The 14,236-nt window shown below is 33.7% G+C and overlaps 1 protein-coding gene across 1 annotated transcript in view; it reads left to right on the top strand.

Moving 5' to 3' along the window:
- The window catches only part of SPATA1 (spermatogenesis associated 1), a 47,405-nt gene extending 33,475 nt beyond the window's left edge, over positions 1–13,930 (top strand). The window contains exons 9-13 of the mRNA XM_023208601.1: positions 4,967–5,069; positions 6,349–6,474; positions 9,593–9,771; positions 11,253–11,351; positions 13,841–13,930. Of these exons, the coding sequence (XP_023064369.1) occupies positions 4,967–5,069; positions 6,349–6,474; positions 9,593–9,771; positions 11,253–11,351; positions 13,841–13,906 (573 nt within the window). The 3' untranslated portion in view covers positions 13,907–13,930. The remainder of the gene's footprint in view (positions 1–4,966; positions 5,070–6,348; positions 6,475–9,592; positions 9,772–11,252; positions 11,352–13,840) is intronic.
- Positions 13,931–14,236: the final 306 nt, after the last annotated feature.

Genomic DNA, 14,236 nt, shown 5'->3' with positions numbered 1-14,236 from the left:
CTGTAACTTAAATAATGCCAAAACATATTCCAAAATGATTATAGAAATTTACACTACCACTAGGAATCCAGGACATTTCCTGTTACTCTACATCCTCAATAATACATACTGTCTTCACATTTTAAAATGTTTTGCACTCTGGTGGATGCTTAATGCTATTTAACTGTGGTTTGAATTTTTTAATTTCCCTGGTTACCCTTATATTTTATGGATCCCATTTTGATAACCATTTTGTGGGGGGGATTACTTGTTTTAAGTATTTCTATTGGGTTGTCTGCCATTTATTTCTGCTGAGTAGGAGTTTTTAATATGCTCTAGAAGATAGTCCGTTGATGTTTATGTGTGTTGCAAATATCTCCCTCTACTTTGTGACTTGTCTATGATTTACCTTGCTGAATACATTAAGTATTCCATATTCTTAATTTTTTCCACATTCTCTATGTCTTGGACTGAGAATGGTATGTTAGAATCTCCTTTTATTACTGTGTTACTGTTTATGCTTATACCTCCTGTGGTTTCTGCTTTATGTGTTTCTATATATTATTTGGCACAAAGTTGTTCTTATGTGAATATTATTACTTTTGCATTATGAAGCATCTTTCTTCAGCTCATTTAATGCCTTTTTGGCCTGAATTCTTCCTTACTGCATATCAAAATACTCTGCTTTCTTTTTGTTTGCATTTATTTGATATTCTCCATTCTCGACTCCCCTCGTTTTTATCTGCCTTTCTGAGTCACTTTGTTTTAGATAAATCTCTTATGTATAGCCTAGAGTTGGGTTTTGCTTTGTAAGCTAGTCTGAAAGTCTTTTTTATTTAGTTAGATGAGTTATGTCCATTTATATAATTAATATGACATGTTTAGTCTCAGATTTGTCATTTTATTTTATATTTACTATGTGTCTTCTACTATTTATTTGTTTTTTTTTTTTTTTTTTTTTGTCCTGGTATTTAGAAAGATTTGTATTTTTGTTTTAATATTTACCTTTATAGTAATACACTTATGCTAGTATTTTTGGCCCCTCTTTTTTCCTTTTTTATTTTTTTATTTTTATTTTATTTTATTATTATACTTTAAGTTCTAGGGTACATGTGCATAACGTGCAGGTTTGTTACATATGTATACTTGTGCCATGTTGGTGTGCTGCACCCATCAATTGATACTTCTGCTTTTGATTTGGTACCTCTAAAATTATGCTCTGATTCCTCCTTGTTATATTTGAGGCAATCAGAAAACTTGTTCTACTTTCACCTTTTTCCCTCCCTTTTCTTCTCGTTTATTTTCAGTTTATGTTATTTCTACTTTGTCAAGCAATATAACATTTTTGTACTGTTCACTTAGTCCTATCCACTCACTTTTGTTTTAGTCTCAGAACTATAATTAAATATGTTCAACACTTAACTGCCAATTATTTTGCAGAAGATTTTTCAGTGATTTCTTGGTTGGATGAAACTCAACCTATACTAGGAAAAGATCCTGAGCACAATATTCCCTTAGTTCTTGCACATTTAAAACTTTCTCTAAAGCAAGGATGGGCAGACTAAAATATGCATCATGCTTAGTAAGGCCTGTGAGCTAGGAATGTGTTTTATGTTTTTAAAGAGTTGAAAAAAAGAGGAATATATGACAGAAACCATATGTGGCCCACACATATTTATTTACTCTCTGGCCCTTTACAAAAAAAGTGTGCTAATGCCTGCTCTAGAGCCTTCATACTTTACTATTTGAAGGATAGCTTGAATGGCTATAAAATCCTTGGCTTATTTCCCTTGAGTTTCTTGTAAATGTTGCACTACTGATGTCTTGCTTTATATGTTACTATTTAGAAGTGTGATGCCAACTTGATTTTCTTTTCTTTGTAAACTGACTTGAGTATTTTTGCCTGGAAGGTCAGAGAATTCCTTTAATGTGTAATAGTTTTAGCAGGCTATATCTCAGTTGAGAATTGTAGGTCAGATTTTTCTAGGTACACAGTGGGCCCTTTCAATATGACAATCAGAAATCAGACATTGTTTTATTTCAAGGATGTTTTCTAAAATTATAATTTAAATAGATCTGTTTCATTGTTTTGTTTTGTTTTGTTTTGTTTTTCTTTCGGGGCAACAATTAGTCTTATCTTAGATCTTGTTTACCTTTATATCTGCCACTTTCATTCTGATCCATTTTACTCTTTTCATTATGTTTCACTTTCTTGCCTCCTTTTATTTCTATTCTGTGTTTTTCTTACTATATATTTGGTCATATATGTTCCATCTTGGACACCTGCTAATTTATTCATTTCTGAGACAATTTCTTTTTCTTTATTTCTTGAGTTTGGTCAATTTTCATTTCACACCTTCCTATTGTTTTCCATTTTTATTACAAATTTTAAAATTTCTGTTTTATAGTGTCCATTAATATCTGCAAATGCTTAGTTAATTATTTTTAATCTATGTTGGGACCATTGTTAAGTTTTTCTCTGCTTCCTGGTTGTGTTTGTTTTGATTTACTGCTCAGTTTTGAGGTTTTCTTCATAAGTAACTGTGTGAGTGCTAGATTATTTTACAGATGTTCATGTTTATTTGCGTTGGATTTTTCCATTATCAGTAATAACAGGTGTTCTTACAGAGGAACAAGGAGTGAGTGGTGTTTTGGTGGCTTACTGTATTTCTTAAATCAGGAGCACCCTCTTCTGTTACTGTAGTGAAATGCAGTTATTATTATTTTTTTAATTTTAATTTTAATTTTTTTGAGATGGAGTCTCACTCTCTTGCCCACGCTAGAGTGCAATGGCACGATCTCAGCTCCCTGCAACCTCCGCCTCCCAGGTTCAAGTGACTCTTCTGCCTCAGCCTCCCGAGTAGCTGGGATTACAGGCACCCACCACCATGCCCAGCTCATTTTTGTATTTTTGTAGAGATGAGGTTTCACCATATTGGCCAGGCTGGTCTCGAACTCCTGACCTCAGGTGATCCGCCTGCCTTGGCCTCCCTAGAAATGCAGCTATTTATGTTTCTTTTTTTTATGTAAATGGGGCCTTTTGGGGAAATGGGTGTGTTTTCTTTGGATTCTTTTCCACTAGCTTAGTTCAGTGGAGCTCTTGTCTTGGCTATTTTCTTATTTTTTCTTACCAAACTGGCTCCCAAGGACATATCTCCCTTCCAAAGCATTTTCTTCTCTCCCAGAAGCTATATCTTCCCATGATTACTGCCTCTGACTCCCTGTGTTTTTCTAATCCTTTCTTTTGAATTCCTTATAGAATCTACCAGGTTTTTTTGTTTTGTTTTGTTTTTTGCCTATTTTTCCACTTCAGGTAGAGCCCTCTCTTTCCAGGCTAATTCGTGATTGGTATTTCCTATTATTTATGTACAGTGCTGATACATAGTCCACATCTGACTCTCTACTCAGATGTGGGCTCCTGACGACACTCTGATCTAGAAGTCTTTATTTCCTCACTTATAGGTAAAGGATTCTGTGCCCAAGTTATGTTGTAGGCATAAATTTGGGTGGTTTTACTTGGCTTCTTTTTATGGTAGTTTGGAAGATTTGTGGAGCAATTCTAATATAGGTGGCTGCCATTATCCTGTGTGATCTCAACTCTACAACATAACAAAATAAATAAGCTAGAAAAATAATGCAGTACTCTGCCCTTTATCTGTCATTCCAAGACCCCCTGTGGATGCCTGAAAACACAGATAGAACTCAACCCTATATATACTATATATAGTATATTTTTCCTGTACATATATACCTATGACAAAGTTTAATTTATAAAGTAGGCACAGTAAACAATAACAAAAACAATAATAATAAAATATAACAATTATAACAATATACTATTATAAAAGTTACGTGACTGTGGTCTCTCTCTCTCTAAAAATATCTTATTGTACTGTACTATGGGTAACTGAAAGCACAGAAAGTGAAACTACAGATAACGGGACTAACTGTAAGACAAACAAAATAGAAGTGAGAGCTTGATGAAGATAAAAGTGAAAACTAATGAGGTACAGAAGCATAACTGAAAACAATTCAAGATCAATAAAGTGATAGTGGGACAAACATCAACATGGTAAGACTTGAGGTAATTTATCAGAAAAGGGTAGATATTAGACTGTTCTCACACTGCTATAAAAAAAAAAAAAAACCTGAGACTGGGTAATTTATAAAGAAAAGAGGTTTAATTGGCTCATGGTTCTGCAGGCTGTACAGGAAGCATGGCATCATCTGTTTCTCGGGAGGCCTCAGAGAGCTTTCAGTCATGGTGGAAGGCAAAGGGGGAGCAAGGCTAGAGCAGGAGGAAGGGGTGGGGGAGGTGCCACACACTTTGTAAATGATCAGATCTCACGAGAACAAGATCTCACGAGAACAAATTCACTATCAGGAGAACAGTATCAATGGGGAAATCTGCCCCCATGATACAATTACCTACCACCAGGCCCCACTTCCACACTTGGGGATTATAATTTGACATGATATTTAGATGGGTACACAGATCCAAATCATATCAGGTAGAAACACAAAAATTAGGAAAGATGGAGGCAATAGAAACACAAACACAGAGGAGATAAGATATATTAGAATAAAATGTAAAATTATCTGCTAAAATTTGACGTGACAGAACTACCTATTTTCTAAGCAAATATAATCAAAATTGACTCAAGATGAAAACAATTATCAGTAGCCATCTTAGAAAATATTTAAAGTTATCATAACAGGTAACTGAGACAAGAAATCTTGGAAGGAAATCATGTTTAGAAAGAAAAATAACAGATTTTTTTTAAATTTTAAGTTTGAAGTACTTGTATATAATGTCCAAGTAATAGAATACAGAGACTGGAACATGGGAGAGAATCTGTAACTATAAATACAAAATTTGGAGTTCATCACCACTACATAAAAAGAATGCATTATCAAATACCAATGGGCAAGTGAAAAAAGAATGTGACAGTCCAGCCGATCTTACTCATTTCATGTTTGCTTACAGATAGGTGAAAAAGAGTACATCACCCTACCAGATCACCCTTCACTTCATTGTCAACCTGTTCTTTCTTCAAGAATAATTGATATCTCTTTATTACCAACTGAAAGTAAGTATAGTGCAATCATAAGTACAGATGATTCTGTGAGGTAAAGTAAATAATGTTAATGGGGAGTTATTGTTTAATGGGTATAGAGTTTCGGTTTGAGAAGATAAGTTCTGGAGATGGGGTGGTGGTGGTGATGGTTTCACAACAATGTGAATGTACTTAATGCAACTGAACTGTACATTTAAAAATAGTTTAAATGGTAAATTTTGTTATGTAATATGTTCTACTACAATAAAAAAGTTAAATTATAGGAATTTTATTTTTATTTTTATTTTTTTAGACAGAGTTTGACTGTGTTGCCCAGGCTAGAGTGCAGTGGCACAATCTCGGCTCACTGCACCTTCCGCCTCCGGGTTCAAGCATTCTCCTGCCTTTGCCTCTGTGGTCACTGGGACTACAGGTGCCCACCACCACACCTGGCTAGGCTAATTTTTGTATTTTTAGTAGAGACGGGGTTTCACTATGTTGGCCAGGGTGGTCTCAAACTCCTGGCCTCAAGTGATCCACCCGCCTTGGCCTCCCAAAATGCTGGGATCATAGGCATGAGCCACAGCACCTGGCCCAGGAATTTTATATTTATTACTACATATGTTTAGTCACCAACATTATTTCATTTTAAAATATATATTCTGGCCGAGCATGGTGGCTCATGCCTATAATCCCAGCACTTTGGGAGGCTGAGGTGGGTGGATCACAAGGTCAGGAGTTCGAGACTAGCCTGGCCAACATGGTGAAACCCCATCTCTACTAAAAATACAAAAAAAATTAGGTGTGGTGGCAGGTGCCTGTAGTCCCAGCTACTCAGAAGGCTGAGGCAGGAGAATCGCTTGAACCCAGGAGGTGGAAGTTGGAGTGAGCCGATATCGTACCACTACACTCCAGCCTGGGCAACAAAGTGAGACTCCATCTCAAAAAAATATATACGTTTTCTATGTACAATTTAAGTACAATAATTTTGAATCCCGGATACATTTACCAAAAGAGTTAAACCAAAGCATATCAGCATAACTGTTTGAGCTTTACCTAGTTTCTACACATATATGAAATGCAGAAAAAAACACACTATTTTATAAATCCCCTTATATATCACTCTCGGAAACTGAAATGACTCCTTTGCATTTTCCACATGGTAAATGCTATACTGTAGCAAGAAAAACAGTTTGGGATAAAATTTATTCTTGCTGCTTTAGACATTTTTAAGTTTTACACTCCATATTTTAGGATATGAGCCATCTTTCAGCTTTGAGACATTGACGAATATGAGTTATAATCTCTTTAGGAGAGAAGATTATCAAACAAATGAAACAAGTAAAGGAAGAAAGAAAGTATCTGGAAAGAAATAGAGAAGAACTAGTAAAAACAGTTGAAAAGCTATTTGAACAAAGCAAATTAAAACAATATCATGGTAAAGTTTATTACATACCTTTTATCACTATAAAGAAAACTTAAGTTTTACAGAATTAATCCTTTTAGAATAAATAAAGTTATAATTAATATTTACTGTTTTACTATTTTAGTTTAAGTGGTACATGATTAAGTTCAATATAGAAAACATGAAATTATTATTCAACTCTATACAATAAATGCTTTACATAGGGTTTTAAAATTAAAACAAATATTTTCATAACTGAAACTCATTTACTTGTTTATTAATTCTTCTATTCATTTATCGAATCCCTGTTGAATCTGGCCACTATTCTAGGGGCTTAGGAAACACTGTTAAGACAGACACAATCTTGTCCCTGCCCACATAGATCTTACAGTCCAGTGGGGAAATGATAAGCAAGTTAAGCATTAATGATACATCCTTGCCAGTGCAGTAGCTCATGCCTGTAATCCCAGAACTTTGGGGGGCCGAGGCAGGCGGATCATTTGAGGTCAGAGGTTCGAGACCAGCCTGGCCAGCATGGCGAAACTCCGTCTCTACCAAAAATACAAAAATTAGCCTAGCCGGGCGTGGTGGTGGGCACCTGTAGTTCCAGTGATTGCAGAGGCTAAAGCAGGAGAATGCTTGAACACGGAGGCGGAAGTTGCAGTGAGCTGAGATTATGCCACTGCACTCCAGCCTGGGTGATAGAGCAAGACTCTGCCCCAAAATATATATATATATTTTGTTATGTAATATGTTCTACTACAATAAAAAAGTTAAATTATAGGAATTTTATTTTATTTTACCTGACTCTGTTGTCCAGGCTAGAGTGCAGTGGCGTGATCTCAGCCACTATGATAAAGGAATTACAAAGTTCTATGGATAGGAATATAAAGGAAGAACACCTAAATTAGATGGAAGAGATCAAGAGAGGCTTCCAGGAAAAGTGTTGGATATGCTAGGATCTAAAGTATGCTTCTTGGCTCTAGGTCTTTGGGCATGCTTTTCCCTCTGCCATCTACTTCTCCTCTAACCTTGAGGTACCCTCTTCCCAGTTTACCTGCCTATTTGCTATTCGTCATTCAAGAGCACCTTATATATTACTTACTGTAGAAGACTACTTTGAGTCCCTTGGACTCTTCTGTACTTAATTTTTTGATATGTGTGTGTGTGTGTGTCTGCCTTGCTTTTAAAAGTCAGTGAATGAGGGAAGTTAAGTTTTCTTGCAGTACAATTAGAAACAGTGTTGTCAAGGACTGGTGGACTGATGAGGCAGGATAAAGACAGTACATGATGGTGGCTTGAGAGTTGCTAAATGATTTGAGAGGCCTCCGTTTTGGGTTGTGTTTGAGGATTGTAAGGATACAAGGTATCTATGGAATTAAGTGGTTTTAGGATTCTCAATTTATAGCAAAATTGTTTCAACACTAGAACTGACTGAAGGTTATAGACAGTGTCAGGAGATATTTCTCAAGATTCTGCCTTACAATGTGTTATCCTGAAAGTGGTAGCAATGAGTCAGCCTTGTTGTAGTGTTAAACAAGCAATTTTAACAGACAGATTTGAACAATGGACTGAAAATCACAGGACCAGGATTGTAACACCAAATCTGTCTTTTAGACAAGTTATTTCCCCTCTTTGTGCCTCACCTTTTCTGTTTATGAAATGGGAATGATCCATCACTTCCTATTTCAACAAAAATATTTCAGGATAAAAGGTATGTATTGGCCATAAAATATTTATTGAGCCTCCTACATGCCGGGCACTGTTTTAAATGCTGGGGATACAGCAGTGAACAAGATAGACATGGCCATGACCATAAGGAGCTTGCTTCCCTATGGAAAGAGACAGACAATAAACAAATAAATAAGACAATATTAGCTTTGATCAGAGCTGAGAATTCAATTAAAAAGAGCATAATAAAGAGTGATGAGGCAAGGAAGAGATGCGTTAGGTAGAATTTTCAGAGAAAGTATCTCTGAGAAGATTAAGATTTGATTAACAGGGAGGCAGGCACAAAGGGAACACTAAATATCAAGATCAAGAAATAATAATGACCTTGTGGTATATTAAGGGCCTGAAATAAGACCAGTGCTGCTGAAACACTATGTAAGGAGAAATGTAGAGGGGGATGAAATCAGAAAGGTCAGCAAGGAATAGATGGGCCAAATCAAAGATTTTGGATTTTATTGTAAGCAAGGTAGGAAGCCACTAGAGGATTTTGAGCTAGGGATTTATATGATTTTTAAAAACATTTTAGAAAGCTCAGAATGACTGCTGTATAGAATACCCTGTACAGGGGCAAGAATGAAAGCAGACCAGTTAGAAAGAGCATGCAGATTTCTTGGTAAAAGATGATATTGACTAAGGATGTAGCATTGAAGAAGGTGGAATGTGCTAGATGCTAGAAGTATTTTGGCAGTAATACTGGTAGAAGTTGCTAAGGGATTGGATAATAGAGCATGAGATAAATAGCCAAAATCTTGAGCTAAAGTTCCATATAGCTATATAATTTTAATTAAATCACCTTATAAAGTAGAATTTTTAAATTTGAGATTTTTGTTTCTATGATAATCTAAAAGAAAGAAACTAAACAGATTCTGGTATACTGGCATATACTTTGTGTTCCTATTAAGTTTGTATTTAGAATCTCATTGGTGTCAATGCAATTTGTTTAACTGGTAGTGTTTAATTTCTAATGATTAATTTTGGATTAGTTTTCCATAATCATGGGAAAAAGTAAAATATACATATTACTTTTATAGTTATATATGTTATATGTATATGTATGTTATATTGTTTTATATGTATGTTGTATATTACTATATATAACAAGTATATATATTGCTTTTATAATATATATTACTATTAAATGTATTACTTTTAGATATATTACTTTTATAGCAATGTATATTACTATTATATATATATATATTTTACTATATTTCTATGCAAGTTCTCTTATTATCCAAAAAACATTTCTTCCTCAGGTCTAATGACCTCAGTATATAAAGAAAGGAGAAGAGGAGAGAAAGAGAAAAATGGTTTAAATTGACATTAGCTCTAGGGTCCTTTCCAGGATGAAAAGTTGAATCCTTTAATACTCAAATGAAAGCCTTTGCTTTTTTTTTTTTTTATATATATATATATATAGCCTATGACGGTTGGAAGAAAAAATACTTGGAAACAAAGAAAGTCACAGCATCAATGGAGGAGGTTTTAACAAAACTTCGAGAAGATTTGGAACTCTACTATAAAAAACTGCTCATGCAACTTGAAGCCAGGGAGATCAAGATGAGACCAAAGAATCTGGCAAACATCACAGACTCCAAGGTATTACTAAATGTGTCCCCCTTCAATTAGAGAAGTTCTGTTCAAAACACATGCTTTATAAGTGCTAGTAATATCACAAGATGCATTGGGCTGACTTTGACTTAAACTTGCTTAAAACAATAAAAAAACCTCATGACCTTATGTAATAGGAGGAGGATTGCTAAGGAGATACAGTCAGCAGCTTAATGTTGCCTTTAAGGGGGCCTGATATTTCCTACCTATTATTTTCAGTGTTAATTTCATTGTAAGACTGCTTTTTCCAATGGTAGCAATAGAGTGGTCAATGGCAAGTAGGGCTTTATATCCCCAAACAAGGGAGAAACCTCTCTCTGAATCATGGAATATATAAATCTTTCCCTTTATCCTAGGTAAGGGATCAACTAGGCCTACCCCTGGATGAAAAATAGTTGCCAAGGAATGCTATATGCTGACTGACTTAGACTAATTAGGATTTACCTCTGTATCTGAGACAGGGTTCATTTCCCGACACTATGGGAAAGAGGCGAATACCTGATGAATTAGGGCAGGGGACAAACAGCATCTGCTATAATCCTGTTATTTGGTGGTGGCGGCGGGAGGACTTATAACACACAGGAATTTAAAGAAATTATGAAATTTTATTCAGTTCTTTTTTTTGAGACAGCCTTGAATCAGAGATATGAAGTTTATTTTATTATTAATTCCACCATATAATTAAACAACAGACAAAAAAATTCAAGAGGACATTTAACAGTTTGATTTGGGTTAGATCAATCCCACTTATCCAAAAGTGATTTTAAAATATGTTAACTATGATTAAAAGTAAGGATTTAACTTTAGACAAGATGAAATATTAAAAGTTTACTATTTTAAATGAATTTAATATAAAATCCAAATAGGCTCAAGTAATGGTTTGTCCATAGTAGTTGGTACTTTTTTTTGGCATAGCTTATACTTTATCTTACTGTTTTATCAGTTCAATATAAGAATTTTTTCACAAAGCCAGTTTAAAACTCTTAAATAACTTCTTTAGAGAGGACCACTATAACTCATAAACTTTTCTGGACAAAAACCAAAAAGTCTTCTTATTTTAAATAGGTTTTCTTGTATTAAATGAGTTCTTGCATATAAAATATAGTATCATATTATTAAGTATTTTAAAATAATTCTAATCTGATTCAGCTGATAAAGCATTATGCCAATTTCTAAAGTCTTACTAATATCTAAGATATTCCTTTCATAGTATTCCTTTCATAGTAATAGTTGTTGGTTTTTATGGTGCTAATTTAATGGTAACTTTAGAGAAAGTGTTCCCTAAAATTCGATAAATCAACAGAAACAAATAGTAATTTCTCCAAGGCAATTTAGTTTACTTTATGGAATAGGTTATTTTCATGATTTACTCTTTTGATATTTATCATTTCATAGTTTATATTCCCAAGGCAGTTAAAAATAAAAATGTTTATACGTTATACTAAATAAATGTCTATCTATGCACACAGAATTACCTGATAATCCAGATCACTGAGGTACAGCATGCAATTGACCAACTTAAGAGAAAACTGGATACTGACAAAATGAAACTCATAGTAGAAGTTAAGGTAATTTACATTTTTCCTAATGAAATTATTATAACATTTATCTTGAAATAAAATATTTTGGTGTTTTAACTTTGGGTGTCAATAAGGGTAGCAAGGATTGATTGTCTTAAAATTGTTATCTTAACAATAAAGAGCATGGGTGAAAAACAATGCAAGAAGAAAAACTAAATCCTGTGAAAAGATGCATGATATAATAAGGCCAAAGTAAAATTTAATAAAATTTTACTAGGAAGAATTAAAGGAAAAGGAACCTGTGAGTCAATATATTCTCAAAAAAATTTTTAAGTAGTTTTCCTGTATTAGAATTATTAAGTCTGATAAACCACTGAGCTCTTCTCTGAAATGACATTTAATTTTTCATGGGTAATAATTTAATTTTTTCCGGTTATTTTCATATGTATTATATTATTTAAATATGAATAATGTGACTTCTACTAGATGTTAAGTTTCCTTCCGGGCAGAAACTATGCCTTACTTAACTTTGTTTCTCCCGTGGGACCTTTTGTATAACAGATGCTTAGTAGAGGCTTCTGGGCATGCTTTATTTGGTGAGAATTGTGTACAACTAATTACATCATATAAATTATCTGTGAAGTACTGATGTATTAAAAAGCTTTTTTGTTGAACAGAAAACAGAAGAAGATTATACATTTTCACACAAGTACCCATAGCAAGGCGGGAAAATGAGAACAATAATTATATGCATGCTCTCATTTCTCTATCAGAAACAGCTTTATGACACAGGATAATGACTCCATTCTAGAATTAGCTCTTTTTAAAAAATTTTAAAAGACAAAAAAGAAAATCAGTACTGTCCTGGGTTTCAAATAAAAATAAAAATAAATAAATAAGATTTAAAAATAAAAAATAGAATTAGCACTGTCTAATAGCACTTATGTGATGATAGAAATGTTCTATGCCTGTACTGTCAGATTGGTAGCCACTAGCCACCTACTGATATTGAGCACTTGAAATGTAGTTTGTGTGACTGAGGAACTGAATTTTAAATTTTATTTAAGTTTAGTAGTTACATATGGCAACTGGCTTCTACTATACTGGACAGAGCAGTTCTAGATTCTTTTTACAAGCAGCATTCTCGAGGCTAAAGAAGCCCTGGTTTGGCACTGAGAAGTTTAAAACTTAAAATAGAAAAGGAAAAGAGCAGAGAATAATTTTTAACAAAATATCAGTTAAATTTGCATTAAAAAATAATTTGTTCAATGAAGGAAAACTGTGTCTATTCAATATATGGAGATAAAGCTAATATGTAAACTTGTACACAAGAATAATTTGGTAGGTAGGAAGGAGTAATAAAAATGCCCCCAGAGGCTTGGATTATGACTCCCCTCATGCCATTTTCTTCTGGAAAGCATGTGCATTACTTATAATCTTTGTACATTTTAACATTACAGATATCACTCATGGTTTGAACCCAAATTAGAATTGTTCATACAAAAACAGTAAAGACAAGTGGAATAAGAGAAAAAAAAGAGAACAAAGTTTTCAGCTTATAGGCTGGGGGAAAAAAATCCTATATTTAACCATAGTGCCTGATTGACACATAACAGACATTATATAAGAAGTTTTATTGATTTCTGAATGAGCTCCCTAAAACAGCCCTACCTATAAGATTCAGAACTAAGGGACAAAAAGAAACCTAGCCTGAGTATCTTGCAACCATATTTATTCAAGATAGTATAGCATAAGTAGTGCTTCTCAAAGTTTAATATGATATCATCTGAGGATCCTGTTTAAAAATGCAGGATCTGACTCAGTAGGTCTGGGTGCAGCCTGAGATTCTTCCTACCTAACAAGCTCCCAACTGATGCTAATGCTGCTGTCCACAGACAACACTTAGAATAGTAAGGGCTCTGGTACCAGGTGGTCTGAGTTTGAATCCTGGCTGTACCCACTTCACTTACTAGTTTTTTATCTTGAGAAAGTTACTTAGCCTCTAAAGGCCTCCATTTCAACTGTAAAATGGGGATAAATACTAATAAGTATCTGATTCTGTAAAATTTTTGGAAAAAGGAAGACTAATACACTTAGAATAGTGCTTGCCACAGAGTAAACACTACATTTCTTAAATATCTCTTCAGTTCCTAAGAGCTAGAAATTAAGCGTTTTTTTGTATTTTGTTTTCTTGTTGTTTTCACTATTTTCTTTACACATTGAGAACAACAGGTTTTGAAGTTTAAGCAAAACATAAAATTCTTTCTCTAGTTTTTAGAACAGTTCAATTGTATTGTCCCTATATACTCATATACAAGGTTATCTTATAGCGTATCTAGTCAGTAGATAAGCATGCTTATTAAACAGCATTCATAATCTGCACATTTACTGTAGTAATCCAGTGGAAGTCAAACCACTGAAGCCAAATGAGAGAAGACAGTTAAAGCAGTTACAAAAACCCTATTTACATGACAATTATGATGTACTTTTAGAAGGGTATGATGAAGTTCATTTTTGAAAAGTAGTTCTTTTTATAGATGAGAAAACAAGCAGTTTCAGATTTACGAACACTGAAAACTGAACTGGCACAGAAAAAAAAATAATACATCTCTACAATCTCAATTAGGTATGTTAATTTAAAACTTTTATCAAAAAATTTAAATATTTATTTGAACAGATTTGTTTAACCATTATTCTCCTTGGCAATGTTTTATATAAAGCACAAGGTTTCTCTTTCTGCACTTTCCATGTGGGTGTTATAAAATGTTTCAGGAAATATTAGATGCAATATATAGCGAAATGATGACTGGTTATTTTTAACATTCCAAGTATTTTGCATATTATTTTACAGTGCTAATTTTATAATTTTCATTTTTAATAATCTTAAAATGTAAGAGCTAACATAACTATAAAATCTATTTGCAAAGAATAAA

Source organism: Piliocolobus tephrosceles, chromosome 1, assembly GCF_002776525.5.
Source record: "Piliocolobus tephrosceles isolate RC106 chromosome 1, ASM277652v3, whole genome shotgun sequence".
NCBI lineage: Eukaryota > Metazoa > Chordata > Mammalia > Primates > Cercopithecidae > Piliocolobus > Piliocolobus tephrosceles.
The sequence above is the reverse complement of the archived record's forward strand: the minus strand, read 5'-3'. Positions and strand labels throughout refer to the sequence as shown.